This window comes from Nerophis lumbriciformis, linkage group LG30, assembly GCF_033978685.3.
Source record: "Nerophis lumbriciformis linkage group LG30, RoL_Nlum_v2.1, whole genome shotgun sequence".
Lineage (NCBI taxonomy): Eukaryota > Metazoa > Chordata > Actinopteri > Syngnathiformes > Syngnathidae > Nerophis > Nerophis lumbriciformis.
Genome location: NC_084577.2, coordinates 20,161,556 through 20,182,586, shown reverse-complemented (window position 1 = coordinate 20,182,586; position 21,031 = coordinate 20,161,556). Strand labels below are relative to the sequence as shown.

The 21,031-nt window shown below is 37.8% G+C and overlaps 1 protein-coding gene across 1 annotated transcript in view; it reads left to right on the top strand.

The window, feature by feature from the left end:
- Positions 1–19,556, top strand: part of serpini1 (serpin peptidase inhibitor, clade I (neuroserpin), member 1) — a 43,322-nt gene extending 23,766 nt beyond the window's left edge. Inside the window, exons 6-10 of the mRNA XM_061925792.2 lie at positions 4,642–4,846; positions 4,981–5,078; positions 12,360–12,446; positions 18,568–18,657; positions 19,238–19,556. Coding sequence (XP_061781776.1) covers positions 4,642–4,846; positions 4,981–5,078; positions 12,360–12,446; positions 18,568–18,657; positions 19,238–19,314 — 557 coding nt within the window. The 3' untranslated portion in view covers positions 19,315–19,556. The remainder of the gene's footprint in view (positions 1–4,641; positions 4,847–4,980; positions 5,079–12,359; positions 12,447–18,567; positions 18,658–19,237) is intronic.
- The last annotated feature ends 1,475 nt before the right edge of the window (positions 19,557–21,031 follow it).

The following is a 21,031-nucleotide window of genomic DNA, read 5'->3' as shown; positions in this document are numbered from 1 at the left end:
GTAAATAATAAACAGTTTCTCTTTCAAGCATAGGTTGCATCTTTTATTACCACTATTGTAAGGTGTGCTGGATGCAAGAATTTGCCATGTTATTGAATATTCAACATTATTGTCTTTGAGGTCCCAAATGTGTTTGCTGAGTTCTGTGGTATTTCGCAGGTTTTTGTTCCTGAAAGAAGCCTTGTGATTGTTCCATCTGGTTTTGAATCCTCCCTCGGTTAATCCTACATATGTGTCGAATGTGTTAATGTCCTTGCGTATTACCTTAGATTGGTAGACAACTGATGTTTGTAAGCACCCCCCGTTGAGAGGGCAATCAGGTTTCTTTCGACAATTACATCCTTTGTTGGTTTTGGAGTCGTTCTGTCTGAGGGCCGACGGCTCATTTGCAATTGTTTTGTTGTGGTTTGAGATGATTTGTCGTATATTGTTCATGCAGCTGTAGCTCAATTTAATGTTGTTCTTGTTGAATACTTTTCTTAGGATGTTGTCTTTGGGAAAGTGTTTGTCAATCAGATTGATATATATATATATATATATATATATATATATATATATATATATATATATATATATATATATATATATATATATATATATATAATTTAAATGTAATAGTTCAAGCGTACACACACCAAGAAGAGTAGTGTTTTGTCTTTACATTTTACTACGTCCCAATTGTTATTGTAGTTTTGTTGAAATATGGCACCATCTTATGGAATGTTTACAATCAAAACAACCACAGTAAAATGATGATAATGTTCTTAACCACAATTTCAGGCTAATTCAGACTAATTACTAAGAGTAATAATATTTGTGTAAATTTACCAGTATCATATCTTATAACCTATTAGTGATTGTTTTCTAAAATAAAAATTAAAAAAACTTTAATAGCTAGCCATTGCTCTTCCTGCCCCTGGTTACCAATCAGGAGGCTCACCTGTACATAATTGCCAACCAGGAATGTTCTTAAGCCAGCGTCGTGTGTTGTACTGGGCCACTTCATTGTTTCTGCTGAGGTGTGTGTTTCAAAAAGCCATAAATCCCATCTGTAACGCTGAAAAAGCATCCCTCATAAGACCGCTAGAACCGCAGTGACAGCACTTCCTCATCACAGTATGCATCAATGACAGTTATGGCGAGTGAGCTTGCATTCGCAAATCCCCAAATTCATGATTATCGACAAGCCAGTCATTTTTTTGCTCATTCTCTATGTTCTGTACTGCTGCAACGATTATGACAGTTTGTTGAGGATTTCTTCTTTTTTGATTATATTACTTAATTATCACTTAATTTATTTAATGGAAGTTTTGAAAATGTGAGTATCTTCAACTTGAATGTCTCAAATTTACAAAAAATAAAAAGGCTTAGTTTTTTTTTCTTCTCAAGCTTCATGTTTTCCATTATTTAAGTAGCAGTTTGGTATTAGTATCAGTTCAAATGTAAACAATACCCATTACTACAAGTTTTAAAATACCGTCGAAAAGCAAACCAGCCACTTGCAGGAACACTATTAGTAAGACTGTAATGTTTTTCTGAACTGTTTAACTGCTTTTAAATAGCTGTATTAGATGAGCATTAGTAGTAGTAGTAGAAGATGTCAGGTTCAAACACTGATGACATCTATTAAACAGACAAAGAAGCAAGGAATTAAACAGAGACAGAATTCAATTTAGCTCAATTGAGGAGAAACGTCTGGGTTGTACTCTTTGTACAGTCTTCCACCACGCTCTGACGAAAAAGGTCCATGCCTCCTCTTTTATTTGGACTTTCCCTGATTACATGGCAACAGCTGTTTCTAAAGGAAAGGGGGTCGTAAACAGCTGTCGCCTTTGGTTACAAAACAGTTAAAAGAAAAGGTGCCTGGAGGAGGGTCAGGTCCTGCTTCCTCTCCGCTTTGTAGATCTCGGGTCAAGACAAAATCTTCCTGTGGATTACAATAGCTCAAAGAAACCGACACCTTCGTGTCGCTTCCCATCCTACACGGTGGAGTTTTACAAGCCTTTTGATTGGTAAGATCAAAGACAGCTTTTGTCTGCTGGCCGGGAACTCATGGAAACACAAAGTTTTGTGATAACTTAGATACAATTATTCTGACAGTAGTAGTAGTAAATTGACAACAAACAACGCTGGCAATATTGTATACCTGCGGCAATGTTGTCAAAAGTACCACAAATAAGTTAAGCAGCGATTTTGTAGCAGTTGTGATTAATCTGATTTGAATATTTACCTTGACAGAACCAATATAACGATTAAATGAATGCAATTCCATGTTTTTAACTCAGATTAATAACACGTTTGAGTTTTGATTAATGATGATTAATCACAGTAACCTGTATGCATTGACCGGCTCTGCTTTTTTCAAAGGTAACCATCCGCGGTTAAGGTAAAGGATCATGGTAATTAAAAATAAATTGCACAATTAATCTGTGTTCAGACATGATTAATGCAACATTTTAACGTTAACGCGGTAACTCGGACAGCTCTAGTTTAAATATATGAGTACTAGGGTTGTCCCGATACCAATATTTTGGTACCAGTACCAAAATGTATTTCAATGCTTTTCGATACTTTTATAATTAAAAGGACCACAAAAAATGGCTTTATTAGCTTTATTTTAACAAAAAATCTTAGGGTACATCAAACATATGTTTCTTATTGTAATTTTGTCCTTAAATAAAATAGTGAACATACGACAAAACTTTTCTTTTATTAGTATGTAAGCAAACAAAGGCTCCTAATTTAGCTGCTGACATATGCAGTAACATATTGTGCCATTTTACATTCTATTATTTTGTCAAAATTATTAAGGACAAGTGGTAGAAAATTAATTATTAATCTACTTGTTCATTTACTGTTAATATCTGCTTACTTTCTCTTTTAACATGTTCTATCTACACTTCTGTTAAAATGTAATAATCACTTATTCTTCTGTTGTTTGGATTAGTTTTGGATGATACCACAAATTTGGGTATCGATCCGATACCAAGTAGTTACAGGATCATACATTGGTCATATTCAAAGTCCTCATGTCTCCAGGGACGTATTTCCTGAGTTTATAAATAATAATATGCATTAAAAAAAAAAGAAAATAGATTTTGTGATGCTAAAAAATATCATAGTAGTATCGACTAGATACGCTCCTGTACTTGGTATCATAATTATCATTACAGTGGATGTTAGGTGTAGCTAAAACATTGCAGACTGCAGCTGGAGGTTAGCCTCTAACTTCCGGAGTTAGTTTTTAAGCCAAAATGCGTCCATTCTCCCTTTTCTGTCTACACAAAGTGTCTGCTTGTAAGTACTCCGTCATTGTGCGTTGCCGAACATGCTCCTCTGCTCGAAAAGCCAGAAATGTAACAAGTTGACGACGACGCGCCGTCATTCCCGTTTAAAAAAAAAAAAGGGGGGGGGGGGGGGGGTACCTTTTAGAGGCAGTATTGTACCGAATATGATTCATTAGTATAGTACCGGTATACCGTACAACCCTATTGAGTACAGTAGGAAGGGATTCATAGAGCAGTGTTTTTCAACACTAGTGTGCCATGAGATACAGTCTGGTGTGCCGTGGGAGATTATCTAATTTCACCTATTTGGGTTAAAAATATTTTTTGCAAACCAGTAATTATAGTCTGCAAATAATGTGTTGTTGTTGAGTGTCGGTGCTGTCTAGAGCTCGGCAGAGTAACCGTGTAATACTCTTCCATATCAGTAGGTGGCAGCACATAGCTAATTGCTTTGTAGATGTCAGAAACAGCGGAAGGCAGGGTGCAGGTAAAAAGGTCTCTAAACCCTAAACCAAAAATAAACAAAAGGTTGAGTGCCGTAAAGAAAAGGCATTGAAGCTTAGGGAAGGCTATGCAGAACGAAACTAAAACTGAACTGGCTACAAAGTAAACAAAAACAGAATGCTGGACGACAGCAAAGACTTACTGCGGAGCAAAGACGGCGTCCACAATGTACATCCGAACATGACATGACAATCAACGACGTCCCCACAAAGAAGGATAAAAACAACTGAAATATTCTTGATTGCTAAAACAAAGCAGATATATCGCTCAAAGGGAAGACATGAAACTGCTACAGGAAAATACCAAAAAAAAAGAGAAAATGCCACCAAAATAGGAGCGCAAGACAAGAACTAAAACACTACACAGGAAAACAGCAAAAAACTCAAAATAAGTCACGGCGTGATGTGACAGGTCGTGACAGTACACCTACTCTGAGACAAGAGCTATAGTGATGCATGCTTGGTTATGGTTTAAAGTCATATCCAACAATTGCGACAACGGCTTTTTATTGTCTACTGAGTATCGTTTTTTTATGATTTCTGCTGGTGGTGTGCCTACGGATTTTTTCAATGAAAAAAATGCGCCTTGGCTCAAAAAAGGTTGAAAATAGAGCACCATTTGTCACGGTTTACCTGACACTTGAAACGTGACAAATTGGGAGGGTCCATTATCCATTCCAGCCGCCAGATGGCAGTACATTGTTGACTATCTAAAAATTTATTTTTGTGGCAATTCCAACTTATACAGCAGCGTCAGGTGCTAGGTAGGGAGGCGCTTTCCATCATTTTCAGCAGACTGCATTGCAAAATAATTAACCCCGCCTCTTCCTCTCCCCCCTTCATCCCCCCAGGGGAGTTCAGCGACGGCTCCCAAGAAGCTGGCGGCGTCTACCAGGTGTTGGAGATGCCGTACGAGGGAGACGACGTCTCCATGATGATCGTCCTACCCCGGCAGGAAGTGCCACTGGCTTCTCTGGAGCCCATCATCAAGTCGGCGCTACTGGAGGAGTGGGCTAACAATGTGAAACAGCAGAAGGTGGAGGTGTATCTGCCCCGGTAAGAAATCAGTCAAACCCCCCACAGTTGGTACGCCAGATCCAATACAAGAAAAAAATTAACTTAATAATGTAGATTATTATAACGTGTACAGTTCTGTAGAAGTTGTTCGGTCTTCCTATGATGGTTTTCAGGTTCAAAGTGGAGCAGAAATTGGACTTGAAAGACACACTGAAAGAGTTGGGGATCAAGACCATCTTCACCAAAGATGCCGATCTCTCCGCCATGACAGGTGAGTCATGTAGCAATCACCATCGATCCATTTGGCATCGCGTCCACTCCCTGTGTTGACACGTCAGGCAACTTAACCACTATTTGAAAGGCTGGTGTCCTTGCTAGTTCCTGATCGCAAAAGATGAGGCTCACTCGTCTCTGGTTGCCAATCAGGAAGCTCACATGTTCTTGATTGCCAATCCGGAGGCTCACCTGTCCCTGATTGCCAACCAGAAGGATTCTTAAGACAGCGTCATCTGTTAGACGTAGCTAGTTCATTGTTTCTACTGAGAGTATAATTTGTTCAATCCGTCCAGTCCCTGATTGCCAACCAGGTGGTTCACCTGTTCTTGATTGCCAACCAGAAGACTTCTTAAGCCAGCGTCATCTGTTAGACGGAGCTAGTTCATTGTTTCTACTGAGGGTCTAAGTTATTCGGTGTCCTGCCTGTGTTTTGTTTTGACCTAGTTTTATCTCTGTTTGGACCGCTGGTGTCGTCACCTCTTCCTGATTGGCAATGGTGAGGCTCACCTGTCCCTGATTGGCAATGATGAGGCTCCCCTGTCTTTGATTGCCAATCAGGAAGCTCAGAACGTCTTGATTGCCAATCCGGAGGCTCACCTGTCCCTGATTCCTGATTGCCAACCAGGAGGCTCACCGGTCCTTGGTTGCCAACCAGAAGGATTCTTAAGCCAGTGTCATCTGTTAGACGTAGCTCGTTCATTGTTTCTACTGAGAGTATAATTTGTTCAATCAGGAGGCTCACCTGTCCCTGATTGCCAACCAGGAGGCTCACCTGTCCTTGATTGGAAACCAGAGGGATTCTTAAGCCAACGTCATCTGTTAGACGTAGCTCGTTCATTGTTTCTACTGAGAGTATAATTTGTTTTGTATCCTGAATGTGTTATGTTTTGTCCTTGTTTTATCTCTGTTTGGACCGCTGGTGTCGTCACCTCTTCCTGATTGGCAATGGTGAGGCTCACCTGTCCCTGATTGGCAATGGTAAGGTTCACCTGTCCCTGATTGGCAATGGTGAGGCTCACCTGTCCCTGATTGGCAATGATGAGGCTCACCTGTCTTTGATTGCCAATCAGCAAGCTCAGAGCGTCTTGATTGCCAATCCGGAGGCTCACCTGTCCCTGATTCCTGATTGCCAACCAGGAGGCTCACCTGTCCTTGATTGCCAACCAGAATGATTCTTAAGCCAGCGTCATCTGTTAGATGTAGCTCGTTCATTGTTTCTACTGAGAGTATAATTTGTTCAATCCGGAGGCTCACCTGTCCCTGATTGCCAACCAGGAGGCTCACCTGTCCTTGATTGCCAATCCGGAGGCTCACCTGTCCCTGATTTCTGATTGACAACCTGGGGACTCACCTGTCCTTGGTTGCCAACCAGAAGGATTCTTAAGCCAGCGTCATCTGTTAGACGTAGCTCGTTCATTGTTTCTACTGAGAGTATAATTTGTTCAATCCGAAGGCTCACCTGTCCCTGATTGCGAACCAGGAGGCTCACCTGTCCTTGATTGCCAACCAGAAGGATTTTTAAGCCAGCGTAATCTGTTAGACGTAGCTAGTTCATTGTTTCTACTGAGAGTATAATTTGTTCAATCCGGAGGCTCACCTGTCCCTGATTGCCAACCAGGAGGCTCACCTGTCCTTGATTGCCAACCAGGAGGCTCACCTGTCCTTGATTGCCAACCAGAAGAGTTCTTAAGCCAGCGTCATCTGTTAGACGGAGCTAGTTCATTGTTTCTACTAAGGGTCTAATTTGTTCTGTGTCCTGCCTGTGTTTTGTTTTGACCTAGTTTTATCTCTGTTTGGACCGCTGGTGTCGTCACCTCTTGCTGATCGGCAATGATGAGGCTCACCTGTCCCCGATTGTCAGTCAGGAAGCTCACATAATGATACTCACATGTCCCTGATTGCTAATGAAGAGGGTTCTTAAGCCTGCGTCATCTGTTAGACAAAGTTAGTTGATTGAGGTTATAGTGTGTGCTACACTCAGCCTGTGTTTTTTTGTCCTTGTTTTATTTATGTTTGGACCGCTGGTGTCATCACCTATTCCTGATGCTTAACCAAGAGGCTCACCTGTTCCTGATTGCTGAACAGGAGGTTCTTACGCCACCATCCTCTGTTAGAAGGAGCTACTTTGTTTTTGCCGAGGGTGTAGTGTGTGCTGAATCCTGCATGTGTTTTGTGTCTGGTGTCATCATCTGTTCCTGATTGGCAATGATGAGGCTCACCTGTCCCTGATTGCCCATCCACAGAGTTCTTAAGCCAGCGTCCTCTGTTAGGAGCTAGTTCAATGATTCTGCTGAGGGTGTGGTGTGTGCCGAATTTGTCCTGGCCTTGTTTTGTTTGGAGTGCCTGTTCCTGATTGGCAATGATGAGGCTTACCGGTCCCTGATTCCTGATCAGGAGGCTCATCTGTCGCTGATTGGCAATGATGAGGCTCACCTGTCCCTGATTGCCCATCCACAGGGTTCTTAAGCCAGCGTCCTCTGTTAGGAGCTAGTTCAATGATTCTGCTGAGGGTGTGGTGTGTTCCGAATTTGTCCTGGCCTTGTTTTGTTTGGAGCGCCTGTTCCTGATTGGCAATGATGAGGCTTACCGGTCCCTGATTCCTGATCAGGAGGCTCATCTGTCGCTGATTGGCAATGATGAGGCTCACCTGTCCCTGATTGCCCATCCACAGGGTTCTTAAGCCAGCGTCCTCTGTTAAGAGCTAGTTCAATGATTCTGCTGAGGGTGTGGTGTGTGCCGAATTTGTCCTGGCCTTGTTTTGTTTGGAGCACCTGTTCCTGATTGGCAATGATGAGACTCACCGGTCCCTGATTCCTGATCAGGAGGCTCATCTGTCGCTGATTGGCAATGATGAGGCTCAGCTGTCCCTGATTGCCCATCCACAGGGTTCTTAAGCCAGCGTCCTCTGTTAGGAGCTAGTTCAATGATTCTGTTGAGGGTGTGGTGTGTGCCGAATTTGTCCTGGCCTTGTTTTGTTTGGAGCACCTGTTCCTGATTGGCAATGATGAGGCTTACTGGTCCCTGATTCCTGATCAGGAGGCTCATCTGTCTCTGATTGGCAATGATGAGGCTCACCTGTCCTTGATTAAGAATCAGTAAACTGTTCCTGACTGCCGACCAGGAGGCTTCTTAAGCATGTGTCTTCTGTAGACTACGCTAGGTCATTGTTTCTGCTGAAGTGTGTGTTTCAGTCTTGTTTTGTCTCGTCCTTGTCTTGTTTCAGGCCAATTAATGATTTGCTTCAGCACCTGTTTTGTATTGTTGGCAAGGTTTTTTTTTTCCTCACTGCTTTACCCAGGTTGATATATTTTTCCGTTTTGGGTTTTCGCTTGCTCACTTGTGATCTGGGTTCGAACCAGTGATGTCATCGTGGTTTTTTAATTTATTTATTTATTTCATTTATAAAAAATCAAACAAAGGAATACGTATACAAATAAAAATAAAAATAAATCAACATAACAATACAGTAAATTATGAATGAAAAGGATTTTCACAATACAATTTTCATTGTTGGCGACACAAAGCCATATTTTCCTTTTACGACAATTAAACCAATAATGAAGAAATAATTTTACATAGTCATCTCTTTTCATCATCATGATTTTTACATTTTTTAATACAAAAAAAGATTTACATTGTTTTATTCCACTATCAAGTTTGTTCCATAAACTAACACCTCTGATTGAAAAACGTATTTCCATTGTGATTGTTCTAAATCTAGATTTATCAACAATCTCAGTTCCTTTCAAACAATAATTACTTTCTCTTTTTACAAATCTGTTGTTTGGTAGAATTGTTGCATGTGCTTTGCACATGATTTTTACGACATTTATATTTATAGTTTCTGCAGCCCTTCCAGGCACCTGTGATTAAGAGCTATGTAAATAAACTTGGATTGATTGGCGATGCTAACTGCTTTTTTGAATCGTTAAGATATATATTTCACTTGCACGTCGCCTTCCGTCTCTGCGGCCTGGGGCCACAGTCCACCATGCCTCACGGCAACAGGCACATATGTTACAGATAAGCTTATACACTCACATTCTTGCTAAAGTTCTACTGTTGCAAAATAAATGGTCGTGGGAAGTTAGCGCTGAGTTTCTGCTGCTTTCTGCACTCAAGTAGCCTCTAGTACTTTCCAAGGTAACCAAGGTAACTGCCATCAAGTGGGCTGGATGAAACTGTCGCATACGCTTGTAAAAATAGACCCGGTGAGAGAAACCAACATATGAAAAGATGTAGACGATGTCGTGCTGGAGACATACAGTGATGATGGAAGCATGAGTCTGTACAGAAACAATCTTGTTATTGATGCGTGTTTATTTCCCAGAAGTGTTGTCAGAGGATGCAACTTCCGTTTTGTGTCGTTTTCCTGAGATTCAGCGTCTTCTGCAGTGGATTCGTTTAGCACGCCGGAGCAATTTGTTTTCTGAGATGACGAATGAATTTGGGCAAAAACCAATGTCCACTGCAGAGGACGTCGGTTCCAAAGCGTTAATAATTTTTAGCTTCTCGGCCAGCACTGCGAGACCTGACTTACAGTATACAAGTGGCTCCCTTTTACATGGAACAGTATGATACAGTTAAGATGATATAATAACATAATCATAACTGTACTGTCAAGTATGCATTCATGTCAGTTTGTCCCCAGGTGTGTTGCCGTTAAGGAACCGATCACATTTGAACCGATACGGTACTAATTCCCAGTACTTGGGAATCCATACCAGTACACCAATTCTTGGTACTTTTGTGGTGGTTAATAAGTAATAATTGTTTTTGACAATAAAATATTTTTTTTATTGCAACATTTAAAAATAAGCTGATTATGATAACTGCTGTGTTTTATTATCACATTTCTGAGTCTCAGTTGCAGTTGCAAGTTCGAGAGGTTAGATGTATACCGTATCTTCCGCACTATAAGGCGCACCGGATTATAAGGCGCACCTTCAATGAATGGCCTATTTTAAAACTTTGTTCATATGTAAGGCGCACCGCATTATAAGGCGCATAGAATAGACGCTACAGTAGAGGCTGGGGATACGTTATGCATCTCGTAGTTGCGAGACCTGTTGTGGCTCAATATTGGTCCATATATAAGGCGCACTGTCAGCTTTTGAGAAAATTGGAGGTTTTTAGGTGCGCCTTATAGTGCAGAAAATAGGGTATATGGTAATAGCTTCAATATAGAGACAACTTGTTTTTCCACTCTTCTGCTACTTTAACTGGTTTGAGCCAATGACCAGTGTTGCTTCAAAAATTTATTTTCGAATTAATTTGTAACGATTCTTAATCAATTTTTTAAAAAATCATTAAAAAAAATTTCATTTTATTTTATTTTTTTATATATTTTTTTTTTATCAGTCCTGTCCAGACACTCTGGCAAATCTTATTGTTGATGATCATATCTGCTGTACACATGTATGTGTAATAGTTATCTTGTTGCCTTATTTGTACAAACCCCATTTCCATATGAGTTGGGAAATTGTGTTAGATGTAAATATAAACGGAATACAATGATTTGCAAATCATTTTCAACCCATATTCAGTTGAATGCACTACAAAGACAACATATTTGATGTTCAAACTCATAAACTTAATTTTTTTTTTGCAAATAATAATTAATTTAGAATTTCATGGCTGCAACACGTGCCAAAGTAGTTGGGAAAGGGCATGTTCACCACTGTGTTACATGGCCTTTCCTTTTAACAACACTCAGTAAACGTTTGGGAACTGAGGAGACACATTTTTTAAGCTTCTCAGGTGAAATTCTTTCCCATTCTTGCTTGATGTACAGCTTAAGTTGTTCAACAGTCCGGGGGTCTCCGTTGTGGTATTTTAGGCTTCATAATGCGCCACACATTTTCAATGGGAGACAGGTCTGGACTACAGGCAGGCCAGTCTAGTACCCGCACTCTTTTACTATGAAGCCACGTTGATGTAACACTTGGCTTGGCATTGTCTTGCTGAAATAAGCAGGGGCGTCCATGGTAACGTTGCTTGGATGGCAACATATGTTGCTCCAAAACCTGTATGTACCTTTCAGCTTTAATGACGCCTTCACAGATGTGTAAGTTACCCATGTCTTGGGCACTAATACACCCCCATACCATCACAGATGCTGGCTTTTCAACTTTGTGCCTATAACAATCCGGATGGTTCTTTTCCTCTTTGGTCCGGAGGTCACGACGTCCACAGTTTCCAAAAACAATTTGAAATGTGGACTCGTCAGACCACAGAGCACTTTTCCACTTTGTATCAGTCCATCTTAGATGAGCTCAGGCCCAGCGAAGCCGACGGCGTTCCTGGGTGTTGTTGATAAACGGTTTTCGCCTTGCATAGGAGAGTTTTAACTTGCACTTGCAGATGTAGCGACAAACTGTAGTTACTGACAGTGGGTTTCTGAAGTGTTCCTGAGCCCATGTGGTGATATCCTTTACACACTGATGTCGCTTGTTGATGCAGTACAGCCTGAGGGATCGAAGGTCACGGGCTTAGCTGCTTACGTGCAGTGATTTCTCCAGATTCTCTGAACCCTTTGATGATATTACGGACCGTAGATGGTGAAATCCCTAAATTCCTTGCAATAACTGGTTGAGAAAGGTTTTTCTTAAACTGTTCAACAATTTGCTCACGCATTTGTTGACAAAGTGGTGACCCTCGCCCCATCCTTGTTTGTGAATGACTGAGCATTTCATGGAATCTACTTTTATACCCAATCATGGCACCCACCTGTTCCCAATTAGCCTGCACACCTGTGGGATGTTCCAAATAAGTGTTTGATGAGCATTCCTCAACTTTATCAGTATTTATTGCCACCTTTCCCAACTCTTTTGTCACGTGTTGCTGGCATCAAATTCTAAAGTTAATGATTATTTGCAACAACAAAAAATGTTTATCAGTTTGAACATCAAATATGTTGTCTTTGTAGCATATTCAACTGAATATGGGTTGAAAATGATTTGCAAATCATTGTATTCCGTTTATATTTACATCGAACACAATTTCCCAACTCATATGGAAACGGGGTTTGTATTTGACTTTATTAAATGTTTGGGTAGAATTTTATTAAACAAAACCAGTTTTCTTTTAAGTAATATAGAAATTTCTCAGAGCTGTTTATCTATTTTAATGGAGGAATGTAGGCTTCCAATGGTATTAAAAAAGTATGGATTTTGAATCGAATCGTTACCCCCAAGAATCGAATCGTGCCGTGCCCAAAGATTCACAGCACAATATTTTGGCTCAGGACTGTTTTGCCTTTGTGTGCTTGTTTCAGACGGGAAGGAGCTTTATATCGGGAGGGCGGTGCAGAAGGCCTACCTGGAGGTGACTGAGGAGGGAGCCGAGGGAGCTGTCGGATCAGGTAGACTTCAATGATGTACTATGATGGAGTCTATTGTCAGCTTTGTAAATAATGTGACTGGTTTTTCATTTTAAAAAGTCAAATAGCGGACAAAAATTAAGACTGAAGGGAAGAAGACACAAGAGGGAAAAATATCAGGAATAACTAATCTGAAAAGTGTTCAATGTGATTATTTGTTATTGTTACATTTAGGTTTGAAAGTACTTGCATATTTCAGTGCCTTTCACAACTTTGTTTACACTGAAAACCAAAAGAAAACTAGATGATGCAATTCCTGAAGGAATTGCGTGTGAATGCTCCAATGCTGAAGTTGAACTCAAATGCTGATAGAATGTAGTATGAATGTAAGAATAGTTTGGAATGGTTTTAATGTTAAAGAGTTTCAATTTACAGGAAAACCGGAATTTGGTTTGGAACTTGGGGAAAGTGTTAGTTTGAATGTCCAGGATGAGTGGAATGTGTTGATGTTGGAACGGTTTGAATAGGTTGAAAAATGTGGGAATTGAGCAACTTGGGAAAAATGTCTCATTCAGTTCAATGGCAACTTCCTAGAATTTTGGGAAAAACGGGAATTTTCTTAAAAATGTTAATAAATATGAATGTTCTGAATGGCTGGTGTTGGAATTTTTCAAATCGGTTGAGAAATGTTAAAGTAGTAACATTTTTAATTGAGAAATGGTATTACGGAATTCCTGGAATTTTTGGGAAAACCGGGAATTTTTGCAGTTCAAAGAGCAATTTTGTTTTTTAACCTGACTAAGCGGAATGTTTTGACGGTGGAACGGTTGATTTGGGTTGAAAAATGTGAAAGGAGTAGTAGACAGAAAAAAAGGTTTGAAAAAATGGGAATTCTGGGATTTCCTGGAATGTTTTTGAACTTGGAAGAATGTTTCGTTTGAATGTCCAGGATGAGTGGAAAGTGTTGATGTTGGAATGGTTTAAATCGGTTGAAAAATGTGGGAATTGTGCAACTTGGAAAAATGTCTCATTCAGTTCAATGGGAACTTCCTGGAAATTTGGGAATTTTATGGAAAAACTGGAATGATCTTAAAAATGTTAATAAATGTGAATGTTCTGAATGGTTGGTGTTGGAATTTTTATAATCAGTTGAGAAATGTTGAAGTAGTAACATTTTTAATTGAGAAATGGTATCACGGAATTCCTGGAATTTCGGGAAAACCGGGAATTTTTGCAGTTCAAAGAACAACTTTGTTTTTTGACCTGACTAAGAGGAATGTTTCGACGGTTGATTTGGGTTGAAAATGTGAAAGGAGTAGTCGACAGAAAAAAGGGTTTGAAAAAATGGGAATTCTGGGATTTCCTGGAATGTTTTTGAACTTGGAAGAATGTTTCGTTTGAATGTCCAGGATGAGTGGAATGTGTTGATGTTGGAATGGTTTAAATTGGTTGAAAAATGTGGGAATTGTGCAACTTGGAAAAATGTCTCATTCAGTTCAATGGGAACTTCCTGGAAATTTGGGAATTTTGGGAAAAACTGGAATGTTCTTAAAAATGTAAAAAAAAATATGAATGTTCTGAATGGTTGGTGTTGGAATTTTTATAATCAGTTGAGAAATGTTGAAGTAGTAACATTTTTAATTGAGAAATGGTATTACGGAATTTCGGGAAAACCGGGAATTTTTGCAGTTCAAAGAGCAACTTTGTTTTTTGACCTGACTAAGCGCAATGTTTTGACGGTGGAACGGTTGATTTGGGTTGAAAAATGTGAAAGGAGAAGTAGACAGAAAAAAGGGTTTGAAAAAATGGGAATTCTGGGATTTCCTGGAATGTTTTTGAACTTGGAAGAATGTTTCGTTTGAATGTCCAGGATGAGTGAAATGTGTTGATGTTGGAATGGTTTAAATTGGTTGAAAAATGTGGGAATTGTGCAACTTGGAAAAATGTCTCATTCAGTTCAATGGGAACTTCCTGGAAATTTGGGAATTTTGGGAAAAACTGGAATTTTATTAAAAATGTTAATGGATGTGAATTTTTATATTCGGTTGAGAAATGTTGAAGTAGTAACATTTTTAATTGAGAAATGGTATCACGGAATTCCTGGAATTTCGGGAAAACCGGGAATTTTTGCAGTTTAAAGTACAACTTTGTTTTTTGACCTGACTAAGAGGAATGTTTCGACGATGGAACGGTTGATTTGGGTTGAAAAATGTGAAAGGAGTAGTAGACAGAAAAAAGGGTTTGAAAAAATGGGAATTCTGGGATTTCCTGGAATGTTTTTGAACTTGGAAGTATGTTTCGTTTGAATGTCCAGGATGAGTGGAATGTGGTGATGTTGGAATGGTTTAAATCGGTTGAAAAATGTGGGAATTGTGCAACTTGGAATTCAGTTCAATGGGAACTTCCTGGAAATTTGGGAAAAACTGGAATTTTCTTAAAAATGTTAATAAATATGAATGTTCTGAATGGTTGGTGTTGGAATTGTTATAATCAGTTGAGAAATGTTGAAGTAGTAACATTTTTAATTGAGAAATGGTATTACGGAATTTCGGGAAAACCGGGAATTTTTGCAGTTCAAAGAGCAACTTTGTTTTTTGACCTGACTAAGTGGAATGTTTTGACGGTGGAACGGTTGATTTGGGTTGAAAAATGTGAAAGGAGTAGCAGACAGAAAAAAGGGATTGAAAAAATGGGAATTCTGGGATTTCCTGGAATGTTTTTGAACTTGGAAGAATGTTTCGTTTGAATGTCCAGGATGAGTGGAATGTGTTGATGTTGGAATGGTTTAAATCGGTTGAAAAATGTGGGAATTGTGCAACCTGGAAATATGTCTCATTCAGTTCAATGGGAACTTCCTGGAAATTTGGGAATTTTGGGAAAAACTGGAATTTTCTTAAAAATGTTAATAAATATGAATGTTCTGAATGGTTGGCGTTGGAATTTTTATAATCAGTTGAGAAATGTTGAAGTAGTAACATTTTTAATTGAGAAATGGTATTACGGAATTTCGGGAAAACCGGGAATGTTTGCAGTTCAAAGAGCAACTTTGTTTTTTGACCTGACTAAGCGCAATGTTTTGACGGTGGAACGGTTGATTTGGGTTGAAAAATGTGAAAGTAGTAGTAGACAGAAAAAAGGGTTTGAAAAAATGGGAATTCTGGGATTTCCTGGAATGTTTTTGAACTTGGAAGAATGTTTCGTTTGAATGTCCAGGATGAGTGGAATGTGTTGATGTTGGAATGGTTTAAATTGGTTGAAAAATGTGGGAATTGTGCAACTTGGAAATATGTCTCATTCAGTTCAATGGGAAATTCCTAGAAATTTGGGAATTTTGGGAAAAACTGGAATTTTCTTAAAAATGTTAATAAATATGAATGTTCTGAATGGATGGTGTTGGAATTTTTATAATCAGTTGAGAAATGTTGAAGTAGTAACATTTTTAATTGAGAAATGGTATTACGGAATTTCGGGAAAACCGGGAATTTTTGCAGTTCAAAGAGCAACTTTGTTTTTTGACCTGACTAAGAGGAATGTGTTGACGGTGGAACGGTTGATTTGGGTTGAAAAATGTGAAAGGAGTAGTAGACAGAAAAAAGGGTTTGAAAAAATGGGAATTCTGGGATTTCCTGGAATGTTTTTGAACTTGGAAGAATGTTTCGTTTGAATGTCCAGGATGAGTGAAATGTGTTGATGTTGGAATGGTTTAAATTGGTTGAAAAATGTGGGAATTGTGCAACTTGGAAAAATGTCTCATTCAGTTCAATGGGAACTTCCTGGAAATTTGGGAATTTTGGGAAAAACTGGAATTTTCTTAAAAATGTTAATAAATGTGAATGTTCTGAATGGCTGGTGTTGGAATTTTTCAAATCGATTGAGAAGTGTTGAAGTAGTAACATTTTTAATTGAGAAATGGTATTATGGAATCCCTGGAATTTTGGGGAAAACCGGGAATTTTTGCAGTTCAAAGAATAACTTTGTTTTTTGACCTGACTAAGAGGAATGTGTTGACGGTGGAACGGTTGATTTGGGTTGAAAAATGTAAAAGGAGTAGTAGACAGAAAAAAGGGTTTGAAAAAATGGGAATTCTGGAAATTCCTGGAATTTTTTTGAACTTGGAAAAAAATATCGTTTGAATGTCCAGGATGAGTGCAATATGTTGAAAGTATAATGGTTTGAATCGGTTGAAAAATGTGGAAATGGTGGAAGTTAGAAAAATGGCCAATTCATTTTGAATGGGAAAATGTCCCAGAAAACCTGGAATTCTGGGAAATCTGGACATTTTTGGAATTTGTCAAGGGAAAGCCCGCGATTCCCAAATAGGCTGAACAGTTTAAAGTTGGAACGGTTTGAATCGGATGAAAAATGTGGGAATTTGTGCAACTTGGAAAAAAGTCCCATTCAGTTCAATGGGAACTTCCTAGAAATTTGGGAATTTCGGGAAAAGCGTGAAATTTTTTGAAAATGCTAAAAAATGTGAATGAGTTGAAATGGTTGGTGTTGGAATTTTTCAAATCGGTTGAGAAATGTTGAAGTAGTAACATTTTTAATTGAGAAATGGCATTACGGAATTCCTGGAATTACGGGAAAACCGGGAATTTTTGCAGTTCAAAAAACAACTTTGTTTTTTGTCCTGACTAAGAGGAATGTTTTGACGGTGGAACGGTTGATTTGAGTTGAAAAATGTGAAAGGAGTAGTCGACAGAAAAAAGGGTTTGGAAAAAATGGGAATTCTGGGATTTCCTGGAATTTTTTTTAACTTGGAAAAAAATATCGTTTGAATGTCCAGGATGAGTGGAATATGTTGAAGGTAGAATGGTTTGAATCGGTTGAAAAATGTGGAAATTGTGGAAGTTTGAAAAATTGCCAATTCATTTTGAATGTGAAAAATGTCCTGGAAAACCTGGAATTCTGGGAAATCTGGACATTTTTTTAATTTGTCAAGGGAAAGCTCGGGATTCCCGAATCTGAGTAAGAGTAATGTTTTGACGGTGGAACTGTTGATTTGGGTTGAAAAATGTGAAAAGAGTAGTCGACAGAAAAAAGGGTGAAAAAAGGGTTTGAAAAAAATGGGAATTCTGGGATTTCCTGGAATTTTTTTTAACTTGGAAAAAAAATAAGTGTGAATGTCCAGGATGAGTGGAATATATTGAAGGTAGAATGGTTTGAATGGGTTGAAAAATGTGGAAATGGTGGAAGTTAGAAAAATGGCCAATTCATTCTGAATGGGAAAAATGTCCCGGAAAACAAGGAATTCTGGGAAATCTGGAAATTTTAAGAATTTTTCAAGGAAAAGCTCGCGATTCCCGAATAGGCTGAACAGTTTGAAGTTGGAACGGTTTAAATCGGATGAAAAATGTGGGACTTGTGCAACTTGGAAAAAAGTCCCATTCAGTTCAATGGGAACTTCCTGGAAATTTGGGAAAAGCGTGACAAATTTTTTTAAAATGCTAAAAAAAAAATGTGAATGAGTTGAAATGGTTGGCGTTGGAATTTTTCAAACCGGTCGAGAAATGTTGAAGTAGTAACATTTTTAATTGAGAAATGGTATTACGGAATTCCTGGAATTTCAAGAAAACCTGGAATTTTTGTAGTTCAAAAAACAACTTTGTTTTTTGTCCTGACTAAGAGGAATGTTTTGACGGTGGAACGGTTGATTTGGGTTGAAAAATGTGGGAGGAGTAGTTGACAGTAAAAAGGGTGGAAAAAAGGGTTTGAAAAAATGGGAATTCTGGGATTTCCTGGAATTTTTTTGAACTTGGAAAAAAATATCGTTTGAATGTCCAGGGTGAGTGGAATATGTTGAAGGTGCAATGGTTTGAATCGGTTGGAAAATGTGGAAATGGTGAAAGTTTGAAAAGTGACTAATTCATTCTGAATGGGAAAAATGTCCCGGAAAACCTGGAATTCTGGGAAATCTGGAAATTTGGGGAATTTGTCAAGCAATTCCCGAATAGGCTGAACAGTTTGAAGTTGGAACGGTTTGAATCGGATGAAAAATGTGGAAGGTAGAGCGCGCCAAAATGTGGAGAAGAAGAAATACTAAACAACTAATGCCATTCCAAACATCTGCTTGGTAGAAAGAAGCAGGTTGGTGTGTAAACACTGCCCCCCTGTGGTAGGGAGGGACATTGTTGACTTGGCGCCCTCTACTGTCGCCTTGCAGGAATGATCGCCCTGACCAGGAATCTTGTTCTGTACCCACAAGTCATGGCTGACCACCCCTTCTTCTTCGTCATCAGGAACCGGAGAGCAGGTATGCACAATATGTCAATTATTATTATTAATATTAATATATCGCTGCTATCTGAGGTCACATATAGCAAAACAGCGTGCTGGAAAATTTGATCGTTAATTGCCCACCCAACCAATTTTTACCCTAACCCTAACCCTTTGAACATTTAACACAACAATAGAATGTACTGCAAACACTTTTATGAAGTAATGTAATAATAATGCACATATATCTTTTTCACGCTGCTCTTCCGTCAAACACACCATCAGCAGCTTCTCCATATCTTCATGGATAAATATCTGCCCTTTCGATATTTTTTTAACATCCTTGGCGGGCTTTATCGACCAAGTGCTTCGCCAGGTTAGCTAGCGACATGCGCTCTCATGTTTTTGATGATTTCTTTCTTTAATTTAATGGGATACTGAGAGTTAGAGGTGTGTTGACACATTTCTCTTGTCTATGCTATTCGTTATTTTTTTCTTAAACCTCATGAGCTTGGATGTATGGATTAGACTGTTTTGCTACAAAAACAGTCTGTAAGTCAAACCTCAAAGTAAAGCGTCAACAAATACTGAATGTGTTTTTATGTCCCCGCCCCCAGGGTCCATCCTCTTCATGGGTCGGGTCATGACCCCGGAAGTCATCGAGCCCAACGACCACGACTTTGATTTCATGTAACCTTGTCGAGAGACTTCTCTCTCCTCTGATTGATCACGCTACTCTATTTCTAGCACCACCTTCTGCTACACTATAAAGTATAGTATAAATACATTATATATCCTATAAACATATACATATATGTATACATACGTACGGTATATGTATGTATATGTAGATGCATATATATGTGTATGTATGTATTTATATATGTATAAATGTATATGTATAAACATGTATGTATATATGTGTATATATGTATAAATGTGTATGTATGTATATACATATGTATAAATGTATGTATGTATATACGTATGTATATATGTATGTATGTATGCATATATGTATGTATATATATATGCATGTATGTATATACGTATGTATGTATGTATATATGTATGTATGTATGTATATATGCATGTATGTATATACGTATGTATGTATGTATATACGTATGTATATACGTATGTATGTATATACATATGTATATACGTATGTATGTATGTACATATGTATATATATATACGTATGTATATATGTATGTATGTATATACGTATGTATGTATATACGTATGTATATATGTATGTATGCATATATGTATGTATGTATATATGTATGTATGTATATACGTATGTATGTATGTTATATATGTATGTATATATGTATGTATGTATATACGTATGTATGTATGTATGTATATATACGTATGTATATACGTATGTATGTATGTATGTATATGCGTATGTATATATGTATGTATGTATGCACGTATGTATATATGTATGTATGTAAATATGTATGTATGTATATATGTATGTATGTATATACATATATATATGTATGTATATATGTATGTATGTATATACGTATGTATATATGTATGTATGTATATACGTATGTATGTATGTATATACGTATGTATGTACGTATGTATATACGTATGTATGTATGTACGTATGTATATACGTATGTATGTATGTATATATGTATGTATGTATATACGTATGTGTGTATGTGCGTATGTATATATGTATATACATATGTATGTATGTATGTATATACATATGTATGTATGTATGTGTATACATATGTATCTATGTATATATATACATATGTATGTATGTATATACATATATATGTATGCATGTATATACATATGTATGTATGTATGTATATACATATTTATGTACAATATGTATGTATGTATATACAGTATACACATGTTTATGTATGTATATATGTATAAATGCAGTATATGTATGCATGTATATACGTATGTATGTATATATGGATGTATATGTATATCTATATATATATGTTTATACATATGTATATATATATACATATATTTATATATATACGTGTATGTATATATATATATATATGTATGTATATACATATGTATATATATATATATATATATACATATATATATAAATGTATATATATATATATATATATACGTATATATATATATAAATATATATGGATAAACACATTCATGAATGATGTACAGTATATCTCTTGAGAAAAGGCATATAAATATTAAGTCAGGTGTGTTTTGATACTGGAATATTGATGACACGCAGGACAAGGAAGTTGTAATATTCTCTAAGGTAGACATCTACAAGAGGTCACATGATTTACCCTCCTACTGTACTTTACGCCTCCTACTGTACTTTACGCCTCCTACTGTACTTTACGCCGACTGCTGCTGCTGTACTCTCATGACGTGGA